This window comes from Elgaria multicarinata, chromosome 8 (genome assembly GCF_023053635.1).
Source record: "Elgaria multicarinata webbii isolate HBS135686 ecotype San Diego chromosome 8, rElgMul1.1.pri, whole genome shotgun sequence".
In the NCBI taxonomy this organism is placed as follows: Eukaryota; Metazoa; Chordata; class Lepidosauria; order Squamata; family Anguidae; genus Elgaria; species Elgaria multicarinata.
Window position 1 is genome coordinate 87282199 of NC_086178.1, and position 21273 is coordinate 87303471.

Consider the following 21273-nt stretch of genomic DNA (forward strand, 5'->3'; position numbering starts at 1 on the left):
AGTGTATCCAGCACATTTCTGCTTGCTAGCTGTCAACACATTTCTGTCAACACATTTCTGCTTGCCACCAATTCCTTCCTCAAACTCTGTAATGTCTTCCTTTATTAAGATCAAAATATGGTTTCTGTTATCCTGGTCAACCTAAATATCAGACACACAAACATACATGTGGTAATATCTTCGGATTGTAATCCAGTTGGTATCACTCCATTGACTGAATGCTCTTTGATCCAGCAGAGGATTCCATTAGCAGAATGAGGAGGGACGGGATTTTTAGCAATTGCTCCTCCCCCTGCATCCACCCCTGCACCCCCCAATTTGAACTGTACGTTAGGTAGGGCAGGGTGCTGCAGGGTATAGAGGGAATCACTGAAAATTGCCTCTGACCCTATTCTGCTGATGGAAATCTCCACTGGATAAGAGAACATTCCATCAACACAGTAATACCAATTGTAGAATTCACTACTGCAAGGTGTGGTGATGGCCACCAATTTGGATAGCTTTAAAAAGGGTTGGATAAATTCCTGGAGAAGGCTATCAATGGCTACTAGTCCTGATGGCTAAGTGCAACCTCCAGTATCAGAGGCAGTAAGCCTGTATACCCTAGTTGTTGGGAACATGGGTGGGAGGGTGCTGTTGCACCAGGTCCTGATTGTGGTTCCCTAGTCAAAAGCTGATTGGCCACTGTGTGACCAGAGTTCTGGAGCAGATGGACCCTTGGTCTGATCCAGCATGGCTCTTCTTATGTTCTTATATATACAATCCAAATAAAGTTAATCATTAAAGTTAATCATTCAGTGATTAAGCCCTATTGAAATCAATCAAACAGGATAGCCTAACTGCTTTCAAGGATACTTAGTCATGACTAATTTTCTTTGACTTAGGCAGAGCCCAAGTTAATAACCATATTGCAGTTGCTGGGGAAATGGCATATTGTCACTTTATTCTGATTCCACTTTTTCACATGACATTACAACTTGAACATTATAATGCCGAAAAATGTGAACATGGTAATACATACCTATTTCTGAAATGAGGCTTTTCAATAATACAGCAGATTTTCATGAGAATTAGTCATTTCCGTGTTATTGTTGTATATTGGGAACACAGCATATATCATCATCATCATCATCATCATCATCATCATCATCATCATCATCATGACAAAGGTGCCTTGCTAAAAACAAACAACAACCCACCTTTGCCTTTGGGGGGGGGGGTACATTCCACCCACCTACTTCATTCTCCTCATCAGAAATGAACAATTTTAATTAATATTTTAAACATTGATTAGACTGGCACTCATTGTTTTAATGCCATGCTCCCTTGTATTCAAAAACAATATACAGAATTTTTAAATTGATTTCATAGATACATAAGAAAGTACAGTGTATACTAGTGGATATTTTTCATGAAATGCTGCACAACATTTAAGAGACTTTGCAAAGGTCTTGGACTCTCTATTAAAGGGACAATGAGTTGTACATTCTGATAGTATGTTATGTAATGATAAGCACTTTCAAGTGTTTGACTAAGCAATATTGACACATAAATATTAAACTAACTATATCACAACTGATGATGTGATTAGCACTTCAAAGGATTTTTAAAACATATTTTTTATAACGTGCACATATGTGTGTTGGATGTCCCCTTGCGTTGTGTTCCTGCCTTTTGTTATGAAAACAACTTTGCTTATACTTCACTGGTCTGATTATAGATTTTTTTTCCCCTTCCCACCTCCGTCTTTTGGCATATTTCCACAATGCTTCTTTCTGCATCCCTTTATTATTTATTTATTACTTATATTTTTATACCGTCCAATAGCCGGAGCTCTCTGGGTAGTTCACAACAATTAAAACCATAAAATACAAAACAATAAAATCCAGATGATAAAATACAATATGAAAGTTTAAAATGACAATATAAAAAACAAAGTAATAAAAGAGAAGCTAGCAGCAAAAGATTTAAAATAAAGTACCAGAAATCAAATTGAAAAACTAAAATGCCTGGGAGAATGGAAAGGTCTTGACCTGGTGTCAAAATCAGCACAACGTAGGTGCCAGGTGAACCTCCCTAGAAGCTCATCCCACAACTTCCCCTTCCTAGTTGTCACCCACCTCACTTCCTTTGACAAGGGATCCCGAAGGGCTGCTGAAGCTGATCAGGTGTATATGAGAGGAGATGATCCTTCAGGTAGCCTGGCCCCAAGCCATTTAGGGCTTTGAATGTTATTATACCCTTTATTATGCTATTTGAACCTTTTACGTTATTACTGGTATTTTCTCTGCTTAACAATATATCAATATCTCTTTCAATTTTTTTTTTCTGAATGTGTTTTCCCATGATTCCCCCATGCCCCACTACACCTTTTTATCAGTTTTATTGGACTATTTGGTAACAAAAGATAACTTTGCTCACTTTTTCCTCCTCACTTCATTTGTTTTATATATCATCACTTTCTAGGGAGGGTATTTGAATACCTTTTATATCTGTTATTTAAATAATCCCCCCCCCCCGCATTTCACTGCATTCTTTCTATGAATTTTCTCAATTACTAGTGTTTCCTTTTTCCTCCTTTCTTCAGTGTAGGCACTGCTGTCAGCAGTTTTTCTCCTCATAAACTCATATTTTGACACTCACATTCATATTTTTCATTTCTTGCTAATTGACAGTGCCTTATTTTCGTCCTTCTTTCATTAGATGCACAATGTTTTCATCTTTATTCCTTTGATAATGTTGGTCTCATGCTCCCTTTCCCCCCTTATTCTCTGTGGATGACTCTCTATCTTTCATCACTTTGCTGCTATATTCCCCCTCACGCCCCCTTCTCAGAAATTTGTCTGTGATTCAGTCTGTATTGCTTCTTTTTCTTACTAAAGGCCAAAACAGACATTACTTTGAAGATGTAGCAAGTGATGACACCCTTTTGTTTCTGTTTTACTCTAGAATAAGTCCAGAGCCCCTTGTCCAGACTGGGTCCCTAGCATGGGAGTTAAGGGGTTTTAACTGTGCCTGAAGTTTACATTCCCAAATAGTGATAAATTAAAGCAAACGGGAAACTATCACTACTCCCTCCCCACCTTCCGAATTTGGATTGGTCCAAAGAGGGATGAAGGATTAAAGGCCTCAACTCCCCCACACCAGTGTCCTGATTTGGATCAGGACCCCTGAACTTGCTCTAGAGGAAAAAAGAAACAAAAACACATAGCCATTAGCTAAATCTTCCAAGTAATGTCTGCTTTGGGACTTAGGGCTCATCTATACCAAGCAGGATATTCCACTATGAAAGCGGTCTATAAAAGGCAGGAGCCACACTACTGCTTTATAGCGGTAGTGTGCAGTGAAGTGCACTGACAACTGTTGGGGCCCATTGACACATACCATATACCACTTTCATAGTGTTATATCCTGCTTGATGTAGATGTGTCATGGGCCCCACCAGTTGTCAGTGCACTTCAATATAACTATAAAGCAGTAGTGTGGCTCCTGCCTTTTATATACCACTTTCATAGTAGAATAACCTGCTTGGTGTAGATGAGCCCTTCGTCTAAAACAGTTTTGAAGACTTTACTTTTGTGTTTCATACTTATTATCGTTTTCAACTATAACTGTCATCCAGCTCCCCTCCCCCCACCTCACTCTCACACACATCACGGTCATGATTTCAAAAATGCTTCTAATGTTCTATTCTTATTGGAAAAGTTTGTTCCTGCACAATTCTTCTCAGGTTTTCTGCCTTATACCGCGTCAGACCATTAGTGCATCTAGCCTTTTAATTGTGACTGGCAGCACCTCTCCAGGGTTTCAGGCAGAAGCTTATCCTGCCCAGCTTGGACATGCCAGGGATTGAACCTGGGACATTGTGCATGCAAGCCAGATGCTCTACCACTGAGCTATGACACGTCTCCCGTTTGCCTCCTTTTGGATTTGGTTTTTGTTAGGTTTGTACAAAGGTAATATTTTTCTGTACACTTAACGTGGGAGTCCTCTGAGTATGCAGAAATACCTGCCTTATTTGGAGGTGACCCAGTTTCATTGCCCTACTGGTTGGCACAGAGCCACCAAATTTACTATTTGAGGGAATGATTTTGTGATCTGTACACCAGCGAACTAACAATACAAATTTAGACTGTGCAGGGGTGTGGAGGAAAGACAACAGATGGGAAACAGGGAGAGCTGTGAGGGATGAATGTGAATGAATGCAGTTATGCATACTTAGGAGGAGGGCTTTTTTTCTTTGCTTGCTGCTTTGATTTCCTGTTTTACTCATAAAATGCTTCACTGCCCTGGAAGGAGATGTGAATATCACTTGTGCTGTTGTTGTTTTGTTAATAGTTGCTGACGTGGTTTCCTGATCCTGGCCACTGTTGTACTTAACATTGGAATACAGAGCCCCTCTGCTGCTGTGCGACCTCTTTGTCTGAGCCCATAAAAATATGTGTCTCCTCCTGTTCCCCCATACACCTCATGTACTGGCAGGTTTTTCTCAGTCTATAGGACTGCACAATTCACAGTTAGATTAATTATGTCTTACATTGTAAATATTTGATTACATGGACACTGCAGTGGCCATGTAGTTATAGGCGGTGAGTAGATTCAGCATTCCACCATTATAAAGCCGTAATTGGGGGGGGGGGGTTCATTCTAACGTTCATACAATGGAAAATGTTTCACCAATCTTGCTGAAATTTACATGTGCCAGAAAGAAATGCTGGTTTTATATACCCTGAAAATTTTAAGATTTGTGAAAGACTGAGGGAAGGATGGCAGTTTAAATAAAGAGGGGGAGAAAAACACCTCTCTGAATCAAAATGACACTGATAACTTGGGGTGGCGAGTATTTTTGTTCATGAAATTTGGACAGTTGAGACCCTTACCCATCAATCCAGTGGTGGGGTCTGCAATTTCATAATTCTGCCACTGTGCTTTGAAAAATATCCAGTTATAAAAAATATCACCTGCCATGTCCATGGGCCCTGGAACTGGAATCATGCTGGCTGCCATCATCAGAATGTTGTCTTCTGCTTCCAGTGTGCTTGTTGCTGTTGAAAGCAGTGCTGCTTAAACCCTCCTTGTCTTCAGAATAATAGATTTACTTCTGACACCATGCTTTAGTAGTGCTTCCTTAGCCCACAGAAGGCCTACTTGCTGTGATTAAAGCTTTATTCAGAATGAGACAGGATCTGCTGAACTTCAATCGCAGCTTTTAAAGCTCAGCTAAAAACTTTTCTTTTTCCTAAAGCTTTTAAAACTTGATTTTGTTCTGACTTTTATACTGTTAGTTTTACTCTACCCTGTGCCTGTTTGGTGCATTCTCTTCCCCTCCTTATTGTTTTATTATGATTTTATTAGAATGTAAGCCTATGCGGCAGGGTCTTGCTATTTTATTGTTTTACTCTGTACAGCACCATGTACATTGATGGTGCTATATAAATAAATAAATAAATAAATAAATAAATAATAATAATAATAATAATAATAATAATAATAATAATAATAATAACTTACTGAGGCTCCACCCTATACCAGGGTCTTCTTCCACTGTTCTTGGTGGAATGGCTTTTCTAGTTTTTAAAATCCCCTTCCGTTGATTTTTAGGGATTATTTAACCCTTCAATGTTTCCCTATCTGAAGTGATAAAGCAACGCATGCATAGGGGGGGCCTCAGAGCTTACCAGAAGGGAGGGGGAGAAGGGAGGGGGAGGAGTGAAACTGCCGCTTTGAAGAGAGAGAGGCAGAGAAAGATTTCCTGGCACTTCCTGGTCTTCGTCCACTATTTCCTCTTCCATTCTCACAAGGCCATCTCCCAGGATCCTTTCTCACGACGTGAGGGAGTGGCTGGCAGAGACTCCCAGGACCTTGAGGCTGCGGTTGAGCCAAGGCCCTGTCTGGGCCCTCTCCTTCCCCACAATGCTGGGGAGGCCAGAGAGGAAGAGAGAAACAATCTGCTTTGCTTGGAGTGGGCAATGATGACTTGCAATGATGGGAGTTGTAGTCCAACACCTTTGGAGGGCACCAGGTTGGGGAAGGGCTGCTCTAAACAAAAAAAGAGAAGTAAGTGGCCCTAAGTTGTTGGTCATCAGTTTTCCACAACCCCACAGTCACCTCTGCATATCCTATTTTCTATCCTGTCCTCATGGTTTATCTGCTTTGGGAGAATGAGAATTTCACTGGCACTTTCTGCCGCCTTAGGGAGGATGTGGCGTTAAGGCTTGTGAGCCTAAACTTCCAATTTCCCTGCTTTTTGGTGTTTGGTTGAAAACTATAGAGCCTTAACGTTGTTTTGTAAACCGTAGTTTTTTGTTTGTTTAATGAATATATATTAAGTTCTGTTTTGAGGAATACATTCAGATAGAATTTTACTGTTCTTTTTAATAAAAGTTTTCTTTTCAATACTTTTAAAATAATTGCTTTCTTGATAATTTATCTATCCAATTTATATATTTAATAAATTTATTAACAGAGCAGTCCTAAGGTCCCTGGAATAGCATTCAAGGGACCATAGGATAAGTCGTAGACACTTTGAACTCCATCAGAAGAGCGTTTCATTGCATGCTCGTTACTGGGCGCTCACAGATTTTTGCAGGGCGCTCTTACGTCATCTGCCTCCTGTGTGCCTCCTGCCCTTTTTAGCCTTCCTCACGCCACAAAAAAAACACCCCAGTAAGTCTGACTTATTTTTAAAAATGGAAGTCGCCACTACCTCCTGCTGTGCACAGGAGAAGCAGCGTGACCGAAACAGCCCAATGAATGGGCCATGAGCACATTGTTTACTTCCTCTTTTGAAAGAGGAAGTAATGAGAGACAAATGCGTGGTTGGAGAAGCGACGATAAGCAAACACGATTTCCCCGTGTGATGACCCTCTTTGGCTGAGTCAGTATTCCATTCCTACCTCACACCCCTCCCATGCCCATGTGCAGCCTTTGTGGCAAGAACTGCAGAGGCTGCTTCCTGAGGTCACAAAAGCAACCTCAGATGATGACTTCAGGGAAGGTCAAAAAAGAATGTTGTGGGTGGGTGAGAAAGCTAGGAGAGAGAAGAGGCTGGGATCCACTGGATCCTATGGCCTATAAAACCCTGCCCCTGGCAGCACAATTCCTCTAGACAGGCTCAGAATTCCATTTAAAGGGGGGAAATACGAAGGATGGAGACACCAAAATTACCTCTTTAATTCTTCCTGTCCTGTGCGCAGCAGCCCACCATGGCACAGGATACCCAGAAGCCTCTCAGATCAGAGGTGTCTATGCACTGAGTGGCAATCCGGTAGGATTGGGCCCTTAATTTATATTCCATCTTTCCTTCAAAAATGGTGTTCAAGGCATTCTGGGATGAAGAAATTCTGTGTCAACTAGCAAAGCCAATAAGCCTAGAGTGTCCACTATACATTTTGTAAATCAGTATTTTAACTTAAATGTGGAGTTTCCTGCTGAAGAGAAGTATTTGATGAGCTTAAAGTGAAACCAAAAGGGTTTCCCATTGGGCTCCTCTTGTGGCTGATGTTGGCATGACGAGACTTCTCACAGTTGGAATGGCACATGGGGCATGGACGGAAAGTGTTACTCCTCATGTATGGATGGCCAGCACAGGTAGGGTAGTCATGTGTTCTTCTTTACAGAAGATAGTCCTCTATTTCAAGGGTTGTCAGCAGGTAGTCATCTATTTTAAGGCATCCTCAATATGAATGGTCCAGTCCAATACCTGTTTAAAGGTAACTATAAAATATTAGAGCAGGGACCTTGAACTTGGCTATCAACAGTTATCTCCTGTACAGCAGACTGAGCAGGCAGGCACATAGGTGACCTGACACAGTATACCCCACTATGGTGACAGGAATTTTATTTCTGCTTTTATATTTAAATTATATTAATTCCAAATTTTGCATCTATACTTATAAATCAGCGCATGCAAATTGTGTGCAAATCTGTGTCCCCTTTTGGGTAATGCATATCTACTTTTTTGTTGGTGCAAAAGGGCTTTTGGGCAGGGACTTCTGTGTGACAGCAGTGAGTTAGTGGCTACATTTTAATTAACTGACCCTGCAAAATACAATGTGGGCAGTATCCTACACTGCCCTTGTGCTTGCAGAAGAGACTGCTAGCACAACTGGAACAAGTGGTTCCCGAACAAACCGGAAATGAGCGGCAATACTCTTGTTTCTGGAACAGGACAAGTCAGTAGAGTTCACTGACCTCCCCCACTCATTTCCAGGATTATTTATGGAACCACTAATTCCTGTAGTGCATTCCATTCTGCTGGTGCAACAGAACTAGTAGAGGTACAGCAGCAGTATAGGATGCTGCCTTATGTTTGGAACTAATGCCGCATAGGTATATCCTTGGGCTTTTCCACAAGACACAATTAGGTGAAAAAAGTGATTATGTAATCTGGGAATACCTGTGAGTGTCATATGTGAAATGTCACATTTTCTCTATAGGTAATCTTTAAAGTAGCACAAAGTTGGGTCGTATCCAATATTAGTCAGACTGGTCTCCTTCATTTCAATGGGTCTGCTCTAAATAAAACTAACACTGGATACAACCCCTGATATTTTAACAACATAGCATTAGGATGGATTGGGACAACCTGTTATCAACCTGCTATCAGAAACTTGGTAGAGATGGAAGAGCTAATATTTCCTGTGACAGGATCCACAACAGTATTAGTAATTTCAGCAAAGTTGTGTGACAGATCTGACTTTCCATTCAAATAGAAATAGCACAGCATCAAATATAGTAGGAAAAGCTTTAAAAAATCTAGCACAAATAACAGAATTAAAAATAGATCTGTGAAGTACATTGACAAAACACCCTTCTTGACTAGATTTCAAAGCCTGCCACCATATATGTTTTTTATAATTCAGATATAAAGAGATTTGTAAATTGATCTTCCATTTGCAACTCTTTAGCTTTCTAGCCCTTTAATATGCACATCATGACGAGTGTAAAATGATCAATAAGCAACTGTGTCAAACAAGGTTATTCCATGAACCACCGCAGGCTCATTGCTGATTACCTTCCAAGATCCGATGTAATGCGGTGACTATAGATGCAAGGTTATTGAAAGGACCTCGTAAAGTAAAGAATCTAGTAAACAATAACACAGAGTTCAAATTATTTGCTATCAGAACCTTTTCAAATAGGATTATCATGACTCTGCAATATATTTTACAGAGTTCCCCCACCCCCATATTCTTGTCTTGTTTTATTATGTATGGGATCCTGTTACCTGTAAAACTGGGGAATTCTAGCAAAACATCTCTTTCCCCAACTCCCACCTCACCTGCCATGGCCCAAGCTCGAGCAACACCTGATTGGGGCTGCCAAAATTATGGCCTCATGCCACCATTTTGTTTGACATTATGTGTATGCTGCAAGTGCTCATATCAGCAGGAAAGCAGCAGCAGCAGCAGCAGAACAAGACCTAGAGCCTTTTCCCTCTGGGCCCACTAGGCAGCAGCAAGATGTAAGGGGTTGAAGAGCAACAGCTGTATCCTAGCAATCCTTGACTGCTGCCACTCCTCACTACTAAAGCCTTTTCCCTCTGGGACCACTGGGTATTGGAAACAGAGAATAGAAGAAGCTACTGGGAGAGCTGAAGCCTCCATTCCCTTTAAGGCTAAGCCAACCAGTGTTTTGTGTATCAACCCACTGATCAGAGGGCACACATAAACATGGCGCTAGCCCTGTCTCGCCCATCCAAGCAAGATTCTTTCTCTAAAATAAAATGCAATCAAGTGCTTCAGAGGGAAAGGAAGGTAAATCAGTTACATTCCATTTCTGAATTAGATTAGTTTCTACAGTGTGACAGGTATGACAGACTGGTTATATACATAGATTACACAGGCAGATAGGAATATTTACGAAGATCAGTACAGTACAACATTTCAGTTTGACTGCAGCGATGTGAATAAAATGCTGAAAACTTAACCTAGTCACCTAATGGCTTAGGAGGAATTTGTATGTGCATTTAACATTTCTAATCTTTGATTAAAAACAAACAAACATAATGCTATAAACAGGCCAGCGAAGGTCTGTTTTATATACTCTCTAGAACAAGCTGATGTGTGTTACTGAGTAATGACAAATGACAAAATTTAACAAGGTTGTACACAGTTGATAAAAGAAAATGTCATCAATACCAAACATCTTTAAAAATCCAAGTGTTTAATCCTATATAAAAATATGGTAGTGTAAAGCTTGTTGCTTGAGAACTACCAGACCGATTTTGCTCACTTGTTTTAAACTGAAGCTTGAGCAGTGTGGATGTGCAGAAAATTTTGAAAGGTCAAAGATGTTAAGAGCTCAAGCTTTAATAGCAATTCATTTCCTCCACTGCAAGTTGGCAGGGCGGCCCTTCTGCCAGTGGATGATGGAAAGCCAATCTCAGCAAATCAGTTTAACGCAAAGGCAGGACCCAGGTGCAACCACACAGTTAGGATGTCACTGCCAGTGGGGAGAGGAAAGGGGTTGGAGGCAGGCTGTTGGTGCGCATGAGGGAGGGGGCACATTATCCATTAGCCCCTCTGTGGTGAGGAGCAAAAAAGCAGGAAAGGAGTAAGATTACTAGTGCCCATGGCAACATGGGCTTTACACTAGTATTTACATATTTATATTAAATACAATAATTCAATATCTGTGTTAAAAAAATAAATACAATTTTTTAATATTTTTAATATAAATTAAATATAATTATAATTATATTAAATATAATATAATTCAATATATGTGCTAACAAATTAAATACATTAGCCAGGATTCAAAGCACCATGTAACTACTTCTGCATGCCCGTAGGGTCCCCCCTGAACACCCTCATACTGCAGGATAACCTGTTCAGAGAGCTAGAAGATTGACATTGGAGGTCTGCTGTTTGAAAGGAAAACACAAACAGACAGGTCCAAGCTGTTGACTGAGACCCAGAAAAACTTAAAAAGTTGTGTCTTTTTAACTACAATGAGTTAAAAAGACCCAGCTAAATAAATCCTCATTATTTTTCACGTGATTGTTTCCCTTGATTAACCTGTTATGACCTTACTAGTCTGTTTTGAATTGCTTGAGAAAGCATTCTATCTTTACATAGTAAATATTACTGTAATATACCATTTTGAAGAACAAAGCTAATGGTTGAGTCTTGCGTCAGGTGTGTGTGTGTGTGTTTTTCCTGGAAGCCAAATAATTCTCAGATCAAACTTTAGTAAGTGGGTGAAACCTGTTCTTCCATTTACCCTCTTAGCCTTTCTAAAAATACTGTAATCCCCGACAAGAAACTATTTTAAGCGATTTGTATGCATGGGTATACCCATGGGAGGCTTATTTTTGGCATGTGCGCATGTGTCGGCTTCACATGGCTCACATAGCTAACACTGTGTACTTTTTTATTACAAACTACTCTGTGCACAGACTAAAGAGGCAGCTTCTGGATCTGGGGACCACAAGCTTTTGGAATTTGTATGTTAATTTTTTAAAATGTAGGCGGAGAGAAAATGGTCTTTTACAAATGTTAATGTGTGTCTGAAATAATTCCTTTCAGACATCCCCATACAAGTTTCTGAGCTTATTGGATCTGATTTCATAAAACCTGGCTGTGATTTCTCTCTGGGGACCTTAATGATCTTGCCACTTTCAATAAACATTTATAGAAACTCTGCCAGCTTGTGGATAAGGGAAACTCATATGAAAGACTTTATCTTCCAAAATTACTAAAAGGAAAAAAAAAACTACCAAAAAACCCTCACCAGAAGACTAATAGAAACTGTCAAGATGTAGCATTCAATTGATAAGTGAAATTGAATTATAGTGAAAAGCATTTGCATTACAGACATGCTGTTGGCACATCTGATTCTTTTATTTTGAAAAAGAAAAAGGAAAAAAAGAAGGCAAATAGAATGTGGATCTGGGACCAATAAAACGATGGGTGAGAAAACAAAGAAAGTTTAACAGGCAAGATGGAAATTAAGATGGTAAACCCCATTCAACGCTCATGTCATCTGGGAACAGAATTACATAGTACTCATATATACACATCTAAGAAATTTCCATTTTTTCGCATAAAAAAATCCAGATATGAAGCCGAAGCTGCCTTCTTCGCCAACCTGAAACTGTCTGACTTCAACATCATTGACACTCTTGGAGTTGGAGGTTTTGGAAGAGTTGAGCTGGTAGGTAACTTCTTTTTTGTGAACGTTTTAAGTCTGTGTTTTGAATTTGCTTATGTTGGGGCAGGGGAATGATTGGGAAGAATGTTTAGCTTATCCTTGTCATTTTACTTGATGAAGAAAATACTACTGAAGGGAGAATTGTAACATTGACAGTAACTAAAACTTTGTGATAAACTTTGTGATAGCTGCAAAAGGAAACTTGAAGAAATTCCTATCACTGCCTTAATGAGTCTGGATTTATCCCTGTCCAGTGCGCTCTTGTATTTAAAAAGTGCTACAGCTGGGGGGACGGGGACATTTCAATCAAGATATGAAAATAAAGAATCGCATGGGTTCTGATGGGACAATTTAAGAGGAAACAAAAATGTTATCTTCTTCATATTTGCTCTGCTCTTGGTCTTTGCAATTAAGGTAAAAACAATTATTTCAGACTTGTAGTAGAATGCTGAAATAACAAGAAATAATTGTTTTAGTAGACTGTTGCTGTTTTAAGTATCAGTTTAGCTTTGTGCTTTCTATATATTTTTTGTCTTGTATCATATTTTGTCTGTATTGTTAGCAGCTCTAGGAACATAAGTGTATGCTGACGGTGTAGGATATAAATAATACAAGTAAATGAATAAAACTCTGTGTGTGTATGAGAGAGAGATCATTAATCATTTCTGTTTTATGTAGATGTGTGTATAAAATATGCATTCATTCATTTCATTTATTGCATTTTTATACCGTCCAATAGCCAAAGCTCTCTGGGCAGTTTACAAAAATTAAAAACTACAACAATATTTAACAATGTACAAATCAACAATATCACAATAATATTCAAAATAAACTAAATACACATGTACAGCAAAACAAACCAGGTAAAGGGGGGGGGGAAGCCTTCAGCTCCAGCCTTGCTTTAATGTCTCCAGGTGTGGGGGGGAGGGGAGCAGGTGGAATAGCTCACCCTTGATGGTCCAGCATTTCTCCCCCAGAAGCAGCACCCCAGAAATATACACAGAGAAGAATATGAAATATTATTAGTTGGGTGACTCATTTGTGAGATCATGTGAACAACAGATTTATAGTAGCAAGGAGGACTCCCTGACATGGGACACCTGTCAGACTCTTAGGAACTCCTTGAAGTTATGTACAGTGCAGTAAACAGATTTACTGCTGCCTTTGCAAAAGTAAAGGGATATCCCTTCCATAAAAGTAAGGCAGGGAATCCTTCGTGACCTCAATTTCTTCTCTGCATGGACTAGAAGGTTTGGAGCGCAATCCCTTAGTGCGCATCCATATTTGCAGTTACCATTTAAGGCTTAAACTTTAAGCAGACAGTGGCCATGTGCCAGAGATCTTTGCAAAGGCTTCCAGTCCTACTTACCAGTGAACCATCAGAATGGGACTTACATCCATGTGAATATGCATAGGATGGTGCCATGATTCCTTTAACAGCAACCCCTTACACTGCTTTTGAAATGGACTGGGGTTTCAGAAGAGATTTTTATATGGCCTCCAAACCTAATTGGGGGCACAATTCAGAGGTGCACATACAGTGCACCCACATTTACAGTTACTATTTAAGGCTAAAACACCAATCAAAACTTTCATTGGGTATGTACAATTCTTTGAACATGCCTAAATAGTGTCAGCCAATCTTCAGTGTAACATTCTCCCCCCCCCTTCAGATTTCTTTATCAGCACCTCTCACACCAAACTTCAATGAATTTAAAAATCACTTGAGGGTTTGGAAAGGGTAAGTGCTTATAGAGAAATGCTTTAAGCTTACTCTGGTGTGATTGAGTCACACCCAGACATCTAAATCATCCCTGCAGTGGGTTTTTGGGTAAGAAATAGCATCTTCTTTCCAATTGCTACATACTTCACGTCTAGATCTGACGATTCCATCTGGGTCTGCAGGCGGAGCCTCAAAGGGTTGTCTGAGGTGGTAGAAGTGGCTATTACTAAGTGGAAACTTGCAGATAGCTAGCAAGTCATCAGGACTGAGTATCAAATAGCTGGGGAACAAGGTAGCAAATGTGACTTTCAACGGCATGGACTGTCTTGTTTTTGAAATAGCAAGCACAGGTGATAGGGACAGACGGTCAGGGTCGCGGTGCAGGGGGACGGGGAGTTAAAGCTTTTCCCCAGCTCTGCTATCCCAATGAAAATAGTCCCCTGATACTATTGGCTCTGGGGAGGAGCTGCTATTGGAGAGGGGGGGATTTTCTTTGGGACCACACTGCAGGGGGGAAGCTCCTTTTCTGCACCTCACAGACCCAATCCTGATTGCCCTCCTGGGTACCTGCTATTTCAAAATGATAGACAGATGTGTTAAACGCATCCACATGTTTTATATATCATCTTGTTTGGCTTGATAAACCATCAACTCTCTTTTCTTCTGCCTCTCCCAGTTTGTGGAATGGCTTGCCGGGAGAGATTCGTCAACTTAACAGTCTTCCAGAATTTAAGAAAGCCATGAAGACTGATCTCTTCTGGCAGGCCTACCAGTTGAATTTTAAGATGCTTTTAATAATGTGCTGCTTTTAATAATGTATTAGTTTTAAATGTTTTAATTAGTTATATGGATTTTATGGTGTTTGCATTTGTATTGTACCCCGCCTCGATCCAGAGGGAGAGGTGGGTAACAAATAAATAAATAATAGAGTTCCTTAGCTCTGAAGCTTTTTTCATACTCATATTCTATGATCCATAGCGCCACAAAAGTCTGAGCTGGGGGAAAAATATTTTCTGAATTTCAGCGAGTTAGCATTTGCTATTACAAGTGTAGGTATATTTGAATTTCTAGCATAATCAGCGTTGTCTCCACAGAGGTAACAGTTTCTATTTAAATGAAATAAATGTAATTAATACAATGTGTTCCTGTGTAGGTCTGAACCTTTTAAAGAATTTACTATGCAGTTATGGGTGCAGAATGTCTTGTGTTTGTAAAGAAATCCATCTTCATCTTTTGTCCAGGGCTGTCTCGTGGTATTTAAGTGCTCTAGGCAACGTACACTTTTAGCACACACACTGCCACACTACTGCTGTTAGTTTCTGAACAGCATAAAATTACTCTTACTCCCAGGTAAATGGATTGCAGTCCAAATATATTTACTGGAAAGAAAATGTCATAACTTTCATTTGCACTTACATCAAAACAACCCTGTGGAAAATCAAAGCATTATATTGCAAGCCTATATATGACTACTCAGAAATAAGCCCCATTATCTCCAGATAAGTGTTGTGTCTAAAATTGTAGGCTAACGCCGTATCCTTGACCATACTTGGTTGAAATCAATGTGATGTGCTTTCCAGATAAACCTGGTTAGACTCTTGTTATGTCATGTTGACTTGGAGGGAACTTTTCACCCTAGAAATTGCTTCACCCACAACTTCTGCAGCACCTGGAGCCCATCCCCAGCACAACTCAGAAAGTGTTTTTCAAAACCAGGCCTCAAATTGTGTGTCCAGAGATATAGAAATAGTACCAAGGGTGCTTTCCAGCTGTTCTCTGGGTGGTGGGGTGTGCCAGTTTGAATGCATCCCACTCTAGCAAACTCTGCAAATTCCTGCAAGTTTTGGCCATCCATAACCTCCAAAATGGTGGGGGTTGGGTATTTTCACCCCCATGTTCTCACTAGAACAACCTGAGACTAAAAGAGGAGAACATCACTACCGCCACTAAAGCTTGACATTTCTTTCTTTCTTTTTTGCATCCGGAATCCTCTTCTGCTCTGGGCTGGCACAATTCTCACACTAAACACTTGGAAGCTTAGTGAAGGCACCTTCATGGGGCTGAGATGGACTGAAAGGGGGGGGGGGAGAAGCAGCCAACAAGGAAAATGCACTCTGTAATAATCATGCCCAATTAACAGCAGTCAGCTGGTGCCCCAGTTCTGCTGGCCCATGAGGCCATCACCACCTTTGCCTCGTCCTTACTGTGGACCTCTTTCTGCATTGGCAAAGTAGTATTTAAGATATTAGAAGATATCGCTAGAGTACACCAACCTTAAAACTCATAGCTGTTCAGTTTGTCTCTCTGGGAAAACACTGTTAAAGGGGGGGGACCATTGCTTAAATGTTGGTTATAGTAGTATCTTGAATTTTGTGGTGGGATTTTCCCCATCCCCAAGGTGTGACTTCTCTGCCATATAATCTGTGGTGAGGATGAAAATTGGAATGTCTCCGATTCAAACCTAGTACTTGCTGCCTGACTGACAAGAATGCATTGGCCTACAGTTTAATGTTCAGATGTGTTTTGTATAAATATATGGATGGTGTTCCAGACACCTCTGTGAGTGTCGATTGTTTTGAGAAGGCCTTCCCTGAACCAATTTAGATGCTGGTACATGTCCATTAAACGAGGCAGACAGTTATTTAAATTATTGTCAATTCTAAGATTAGAGGGGAATTTGGGGGGGGGAGAATTTAGGGGTTTCTTTAGCAGAAAAAAGCCACAGCATAGTAAGCCAGATCATAAAACCTATGCAGTGAAAAATGTGAGCTGTCATATGCAGTAATGGGGTCTCTCCTGTGTAATTTGGTTGTCTTTATAAGTTAATAGACATTTCCAGTAGACTTGTATTACTATTCATGGAGTTTCCTGGCTTTTTTTTTTTTTTTTGGAATCTGACCTTAGACTCATATTACTTTATCTCTCCATGGATCCTATTTTTGTCCTTTTCTTCACCTCAAATGGCTGGCAGTATTCATAAGGATCTTGTAGAAAGAAAGAGGCAGAAAGAAAGTTGTGACATTTTCAAGCAGAGAATATGAAGGGCTCGCAGCTTTGTGTTTGAAGTGAGAGAAATCACAAATCTCCCTCCACACAGCACAGCTCCACTAAGCACACACAACTCCAAGAGAGAAACTGCTACTATAAATGAAAAAGAGAACACTCTTTGTTTCTGCTGCCATTTTTATCTTCCTGAAGGAGACAAGGAAAGACTGCTCACCTAAGCCCCCATATCTGATTGGCAAGATCTATGAAGACGGATCTGGGGCAAGACCAAAAAAAGTCAAATAAATAGGAGCCACCAGGAGAAAGGGCGAAAATAAGAGGGAAGTTGATATTTCCTACCTTTTGGTCTCAACAGGATTACCCCCTCTTAGAACACAGTGTATTTGGTACTAAAGAAGGGATTTCAGTGTGTAACTACAACTATAGAATAATAGGTAAACCTAACTAAGAGAAGAAGCTCTAAGATGCAACATTTATATCAGTATGAATAAAGATATCTTAATGTTACACCAAGTCCATCAAGCCCAGTATTGTCAACACTGGCTCCAAAATTCTCAACATCCCAATGAAAGAAGCAAAAAAATTCCCTCTTTCAGAGGGGAAATGAAGGGGTTGCAAAAGGGCAGGTGGGGTTTCAGCACAGCACAAGTCATTAGGTGCCAACACATGCTAGCATAAAATCTTTAATTGGTTGACATAGAAGTTCATGAAATACAGTATAAAACCCAATGTAAAAACACTTAACATATATATTAAAAAAAACTTTACAAAGACAGTAAAACAGAGCAGTGTGGTTATAAGTCAGGGAATGCCTGAGTAAGGTGCCTATTCACGGTATCTAAAGGTCGCCATAGTATCCACTTCTTGGGCCACACACAGGAAAGTATTATTATTATTATTATTATTATTATTATTATTATTATTATTATTATTATTTATATAGCACCATCAATGTACATGGTGCTGTACAGAGTAAAACAGTAAATAGCAAGACCCTGCCGCATAGGCTTACATTCTAATAAAATCATAATAAAACAATAAGGAGGGGAAGAGAATGCAAACAGGCACAGGGTAGGGTAAACAGGCACTGGGTAGGGTAAAACTAACAGTATAAAGTCAGAACAAAATCAAGTTTTAAAAGCTTTAGGAAAAAGAAAAGTTTTTAGCTGAGCTTTAAAAGCTGCAGTTGAACTTGTAGTTCTCAAATGTTCTGGAAGAGCGTTCCAGGCATAAGGGGCAGCAGAAGAAAATGGACGGAGCCGAGCAAGGGAAATGGGTGGGTGCCACTACTTCCAGAGGGTGGGTGCCACTACTTAGAAGGTCCACTTATGTGTTGTTATGTGCCAACACAGCGTTGGCACTAGAAAGACAAATAAGGACAGAGAAGATTTCATTTGTCGATTTGGTTTATATAAGGGATGCAATTGGTGGAAGTGTACAATATTTCTCTTAAGGGTCCTTATAGTATACAAGCCATCTACCCTAAAAGACCTCACTAATCATAATTACAAACATTTCACTAGTTCACAATAAATATGAGCTATTTGGGTAGAATCAATCACAGCTCTGCCTATAACAACAAGTTTTACAACACCGAGGACAAGCAGGTTTTCATTCTCTTCATAAACACAAACAATCCACTCCCTTTTGCCTCTTATTCCCAGTTTAAAAAACAAGAACATAAAAATGATACTTCGAGCTGCCCTCAATCTACACATCTATCAGTCTTGATGGGATCCCCAGAGTTACCATCATAAGTCTCTGCCAAGTAAGTAGAGGCTATTCCAAGAAATGTCTGTCTCATGTTTCTGTCCAAAGCTGAAATAAAAGGAAGTAATATACAGTGGCCAGACATCCTGTTTTAACAGAACAGAAATAAACATAGTCAGTCCTGACATTTGACTAAGTGATGACCAATAGGTTTCCACATTTTATGCCTGGCAAAATTACCTAGTGCATCATACCATATGGATCCTCCCTACTATGTAGAGTTCATAAACTAGAATGCCAAAAATTAAGTCTAGCCTTTAATAGCACCTGTGTAGATGATAATTAAAGATTAAAAATAAAAAAAATATCATTACTGGTAAGACTCTGCTTATCCATAGAGAACAATTGCCAGGACTCTGCTGTAAGCAGCTATCAGAGAGGATCCTGGATTTAGGAATCAGGAGCCAGGAGTTATGCCACGAAGTCAGGGCTGAGGGAGAAAGTCAGAAGGCAGAGCCAAATAATGTATCAAAACACACCACAGATAAGAAGACTGTTGTTGCTCAAACCAACTCCTAGCCCAGAGAGGAACACTTTCCCAATGGCCAGTCTGGGAGCTCAGAGCCTAGAAAAACCAGTTCACTACCATTCCTTCCTGGAGAGGCAGGCCCAGAAGGTGGTGCTGGGGGACTTCTGTTCGACTCCTTGGCCAGTGAAGTCCCTCAGAATTCCGTTTTGTCACCCATGCTATTTAACATATACATGAAACCGTTGGGAGAGGTTTCTGGAGTTTGGGGGTTCAGTGCCACCAGTATGCTGATGACACCCAACTCTACTACTCCTTTCCACCCAATTCCAAGGAAGCTGTTTCGATGCTAAACTGGTGCCTGTCAGCAGTAATGGACTGGACAAGGGCAATCTAGACAAGACAGAGGTGCTCCTGGTCAGACAAAAGGCAGATCATGGAATAGGGATCCAGCTTGTGCTGGATGGGGTTACACTCTCCCTGAAGACACAGGTTCACAGCTTGGGTATACTTCTGGATTCAGCCCTGAGCCTGGAAGCCCAGATTTCAGCGGTAGCCAGGAGTGTATTTGCACAGTCAAAGCTAGTGTGCCAACTGTGCCCAATCCTAGATATGTGACACATGCCTTAGTTATATCCCGTTTGGATTACTGTAACACGCTCTATGTGGAGCTGCCTTTGAAGAGTGTTCGGAAACTTCAGCTGCTTCAAAGAGCTGCAGCCAGACTGAGGCTGGTTACAGGGAGCGTACAACCACACTGTTACAATAGCTCCACTGGCTTCCAGTCTGTTTCCAGGCACAATTCAAAGTGCTGTTTTTGACCTATAAAGCCCTATACACCTCGTTTCCAGGTTATCTGAAAGACTGCATTCTCCTTTATGAGCATGCCCATGTCCTGAGATCTTCAGGGGAGGCCTTTCTCTCAGTCCTACCAACATCAAGGGTACGCCTGGTAGGAATGCGTGAGAGGACCTTCTCGGTGGCCACACGAAGGTTCTGGAACTCCATTCCCCAGGAAGTAGAGTAGCTCCCTCCTTGCTACAATTTCGGAGGCAGGCAAAAACTTTTTTGTGCTGGCAGGCCTTTGGGTAATAATCTAGACCTTGCTAAGTGCTGGATTTTTTTTCCATTTCACATTTGTCTTTTAATCTTTTAAATGTTTTAATACTGTACATTATTTAATTATATTTTAACTTTTGTATATTCTATTTATATGTTTTAATTGTATATGTTTTAAATTTTGTAAAGCTGCCTTGAATTCTAGTATTGGGGAAAAGGCAGGATACAAATAAATATAATACATAAATAAAGTACTCCAACTGCAGTTCTGGTGGCTCACCACATGGAGTAGCCACACAAAGAACCAAAGGTTCTGAGTGTAAGTTCCAGAGGGACCAGACAACAATCTACAAACATGAATGTTGCTTATTAATATTCAGAATATCCTTTTTCAAACTTCCTACCTTTAAAAGGGGGTTGGATAAATTCCTGGAAGCGAAGGCTATCATTGGCTACTAGCCCTGATGGTTGTTTGCTATCTCCAGTATTCGGAGCAGGAAACCTGTGTGCACCAGTTGCTGGGGAACATGGGTGGGGGGTGCTGTTGTACCATGTCCTGCTTTGTTGGTCCCTGGCCGATGGCTGGTTGGCCACTGTGTGAACAGAGTGCTGGACTAGATGGACTCTTGGTCTGATCCAGCATGGCTATTATGTTCTTAGTGTCAATTTGCCTTACCCAGAAGACTTTAGGGCCTGTTCTAAGATGCACACATAATTCATGCAAGATGATGGCCTGGCCAGGCCTACTGGGCTTTGCCATTGTCCCATTTGACCTCTTTGGCAATGCATTGTATGGAAAGGTTATGTAAACTACCCAGAAAGCTTTGGCTATGGGTTTGTATACAAATGCAATAAAGAACAACAACAAGTGAGCAAACTGTCTTTGATAAAAGCTTGTCTGCTATTTCTGATCTTCAGATCAAAGAACCCCTCATAGGTTTCTTGGGTGCCCTAGAAAAACAGATTAAAAATCTCAGTATCACATATAGCAGAAGATAGATTGGGATCTACTGGTAAATCTCTGGGTGATTTACAGTATCACCAAAGACGTTTTATTTCCAGATGTTTAACAATAGCAACAACTCATCCCACC

The 21273-nt window shown here is 40.4% G+C and overlaps 1 protein-coding gene across 3 annotated transcripts in view; it reads left to right on the forward strand.

Moving 5' to 3' along the window:
• The window catches only part of PRKG1 (protein kinase cGMP-dependent 1), a 705793-nt gene that overhangs the window by 646407 nt on the left and 38113 nt on the right, over window positions 1–21273 (forward strand). The window contains exons 1-2 of one of the 3 annotated variants that reach the window (XM_063132953.1): window positions 11405–11961; window positions 12063–12159. The exons of 1 other annotated variant lie outside the window; for it this stretch is intronic. Coding sequence is in view for 1 of the 2 variants with exons in the window: in XM_063132952.1 (XP_062989022.1) it covers window positions 12063–12159 (97 nt within the window). In the remaining variant the exon portion in view is untranslated. Of the gene's footprint in view, window positions 1–11404; window positions 11962–12062; window positions 12160–21273 lie in introns of those variants that run through there. One more of the 3 variants, XM_063132952.1, reaches the window with a different exon arrangement.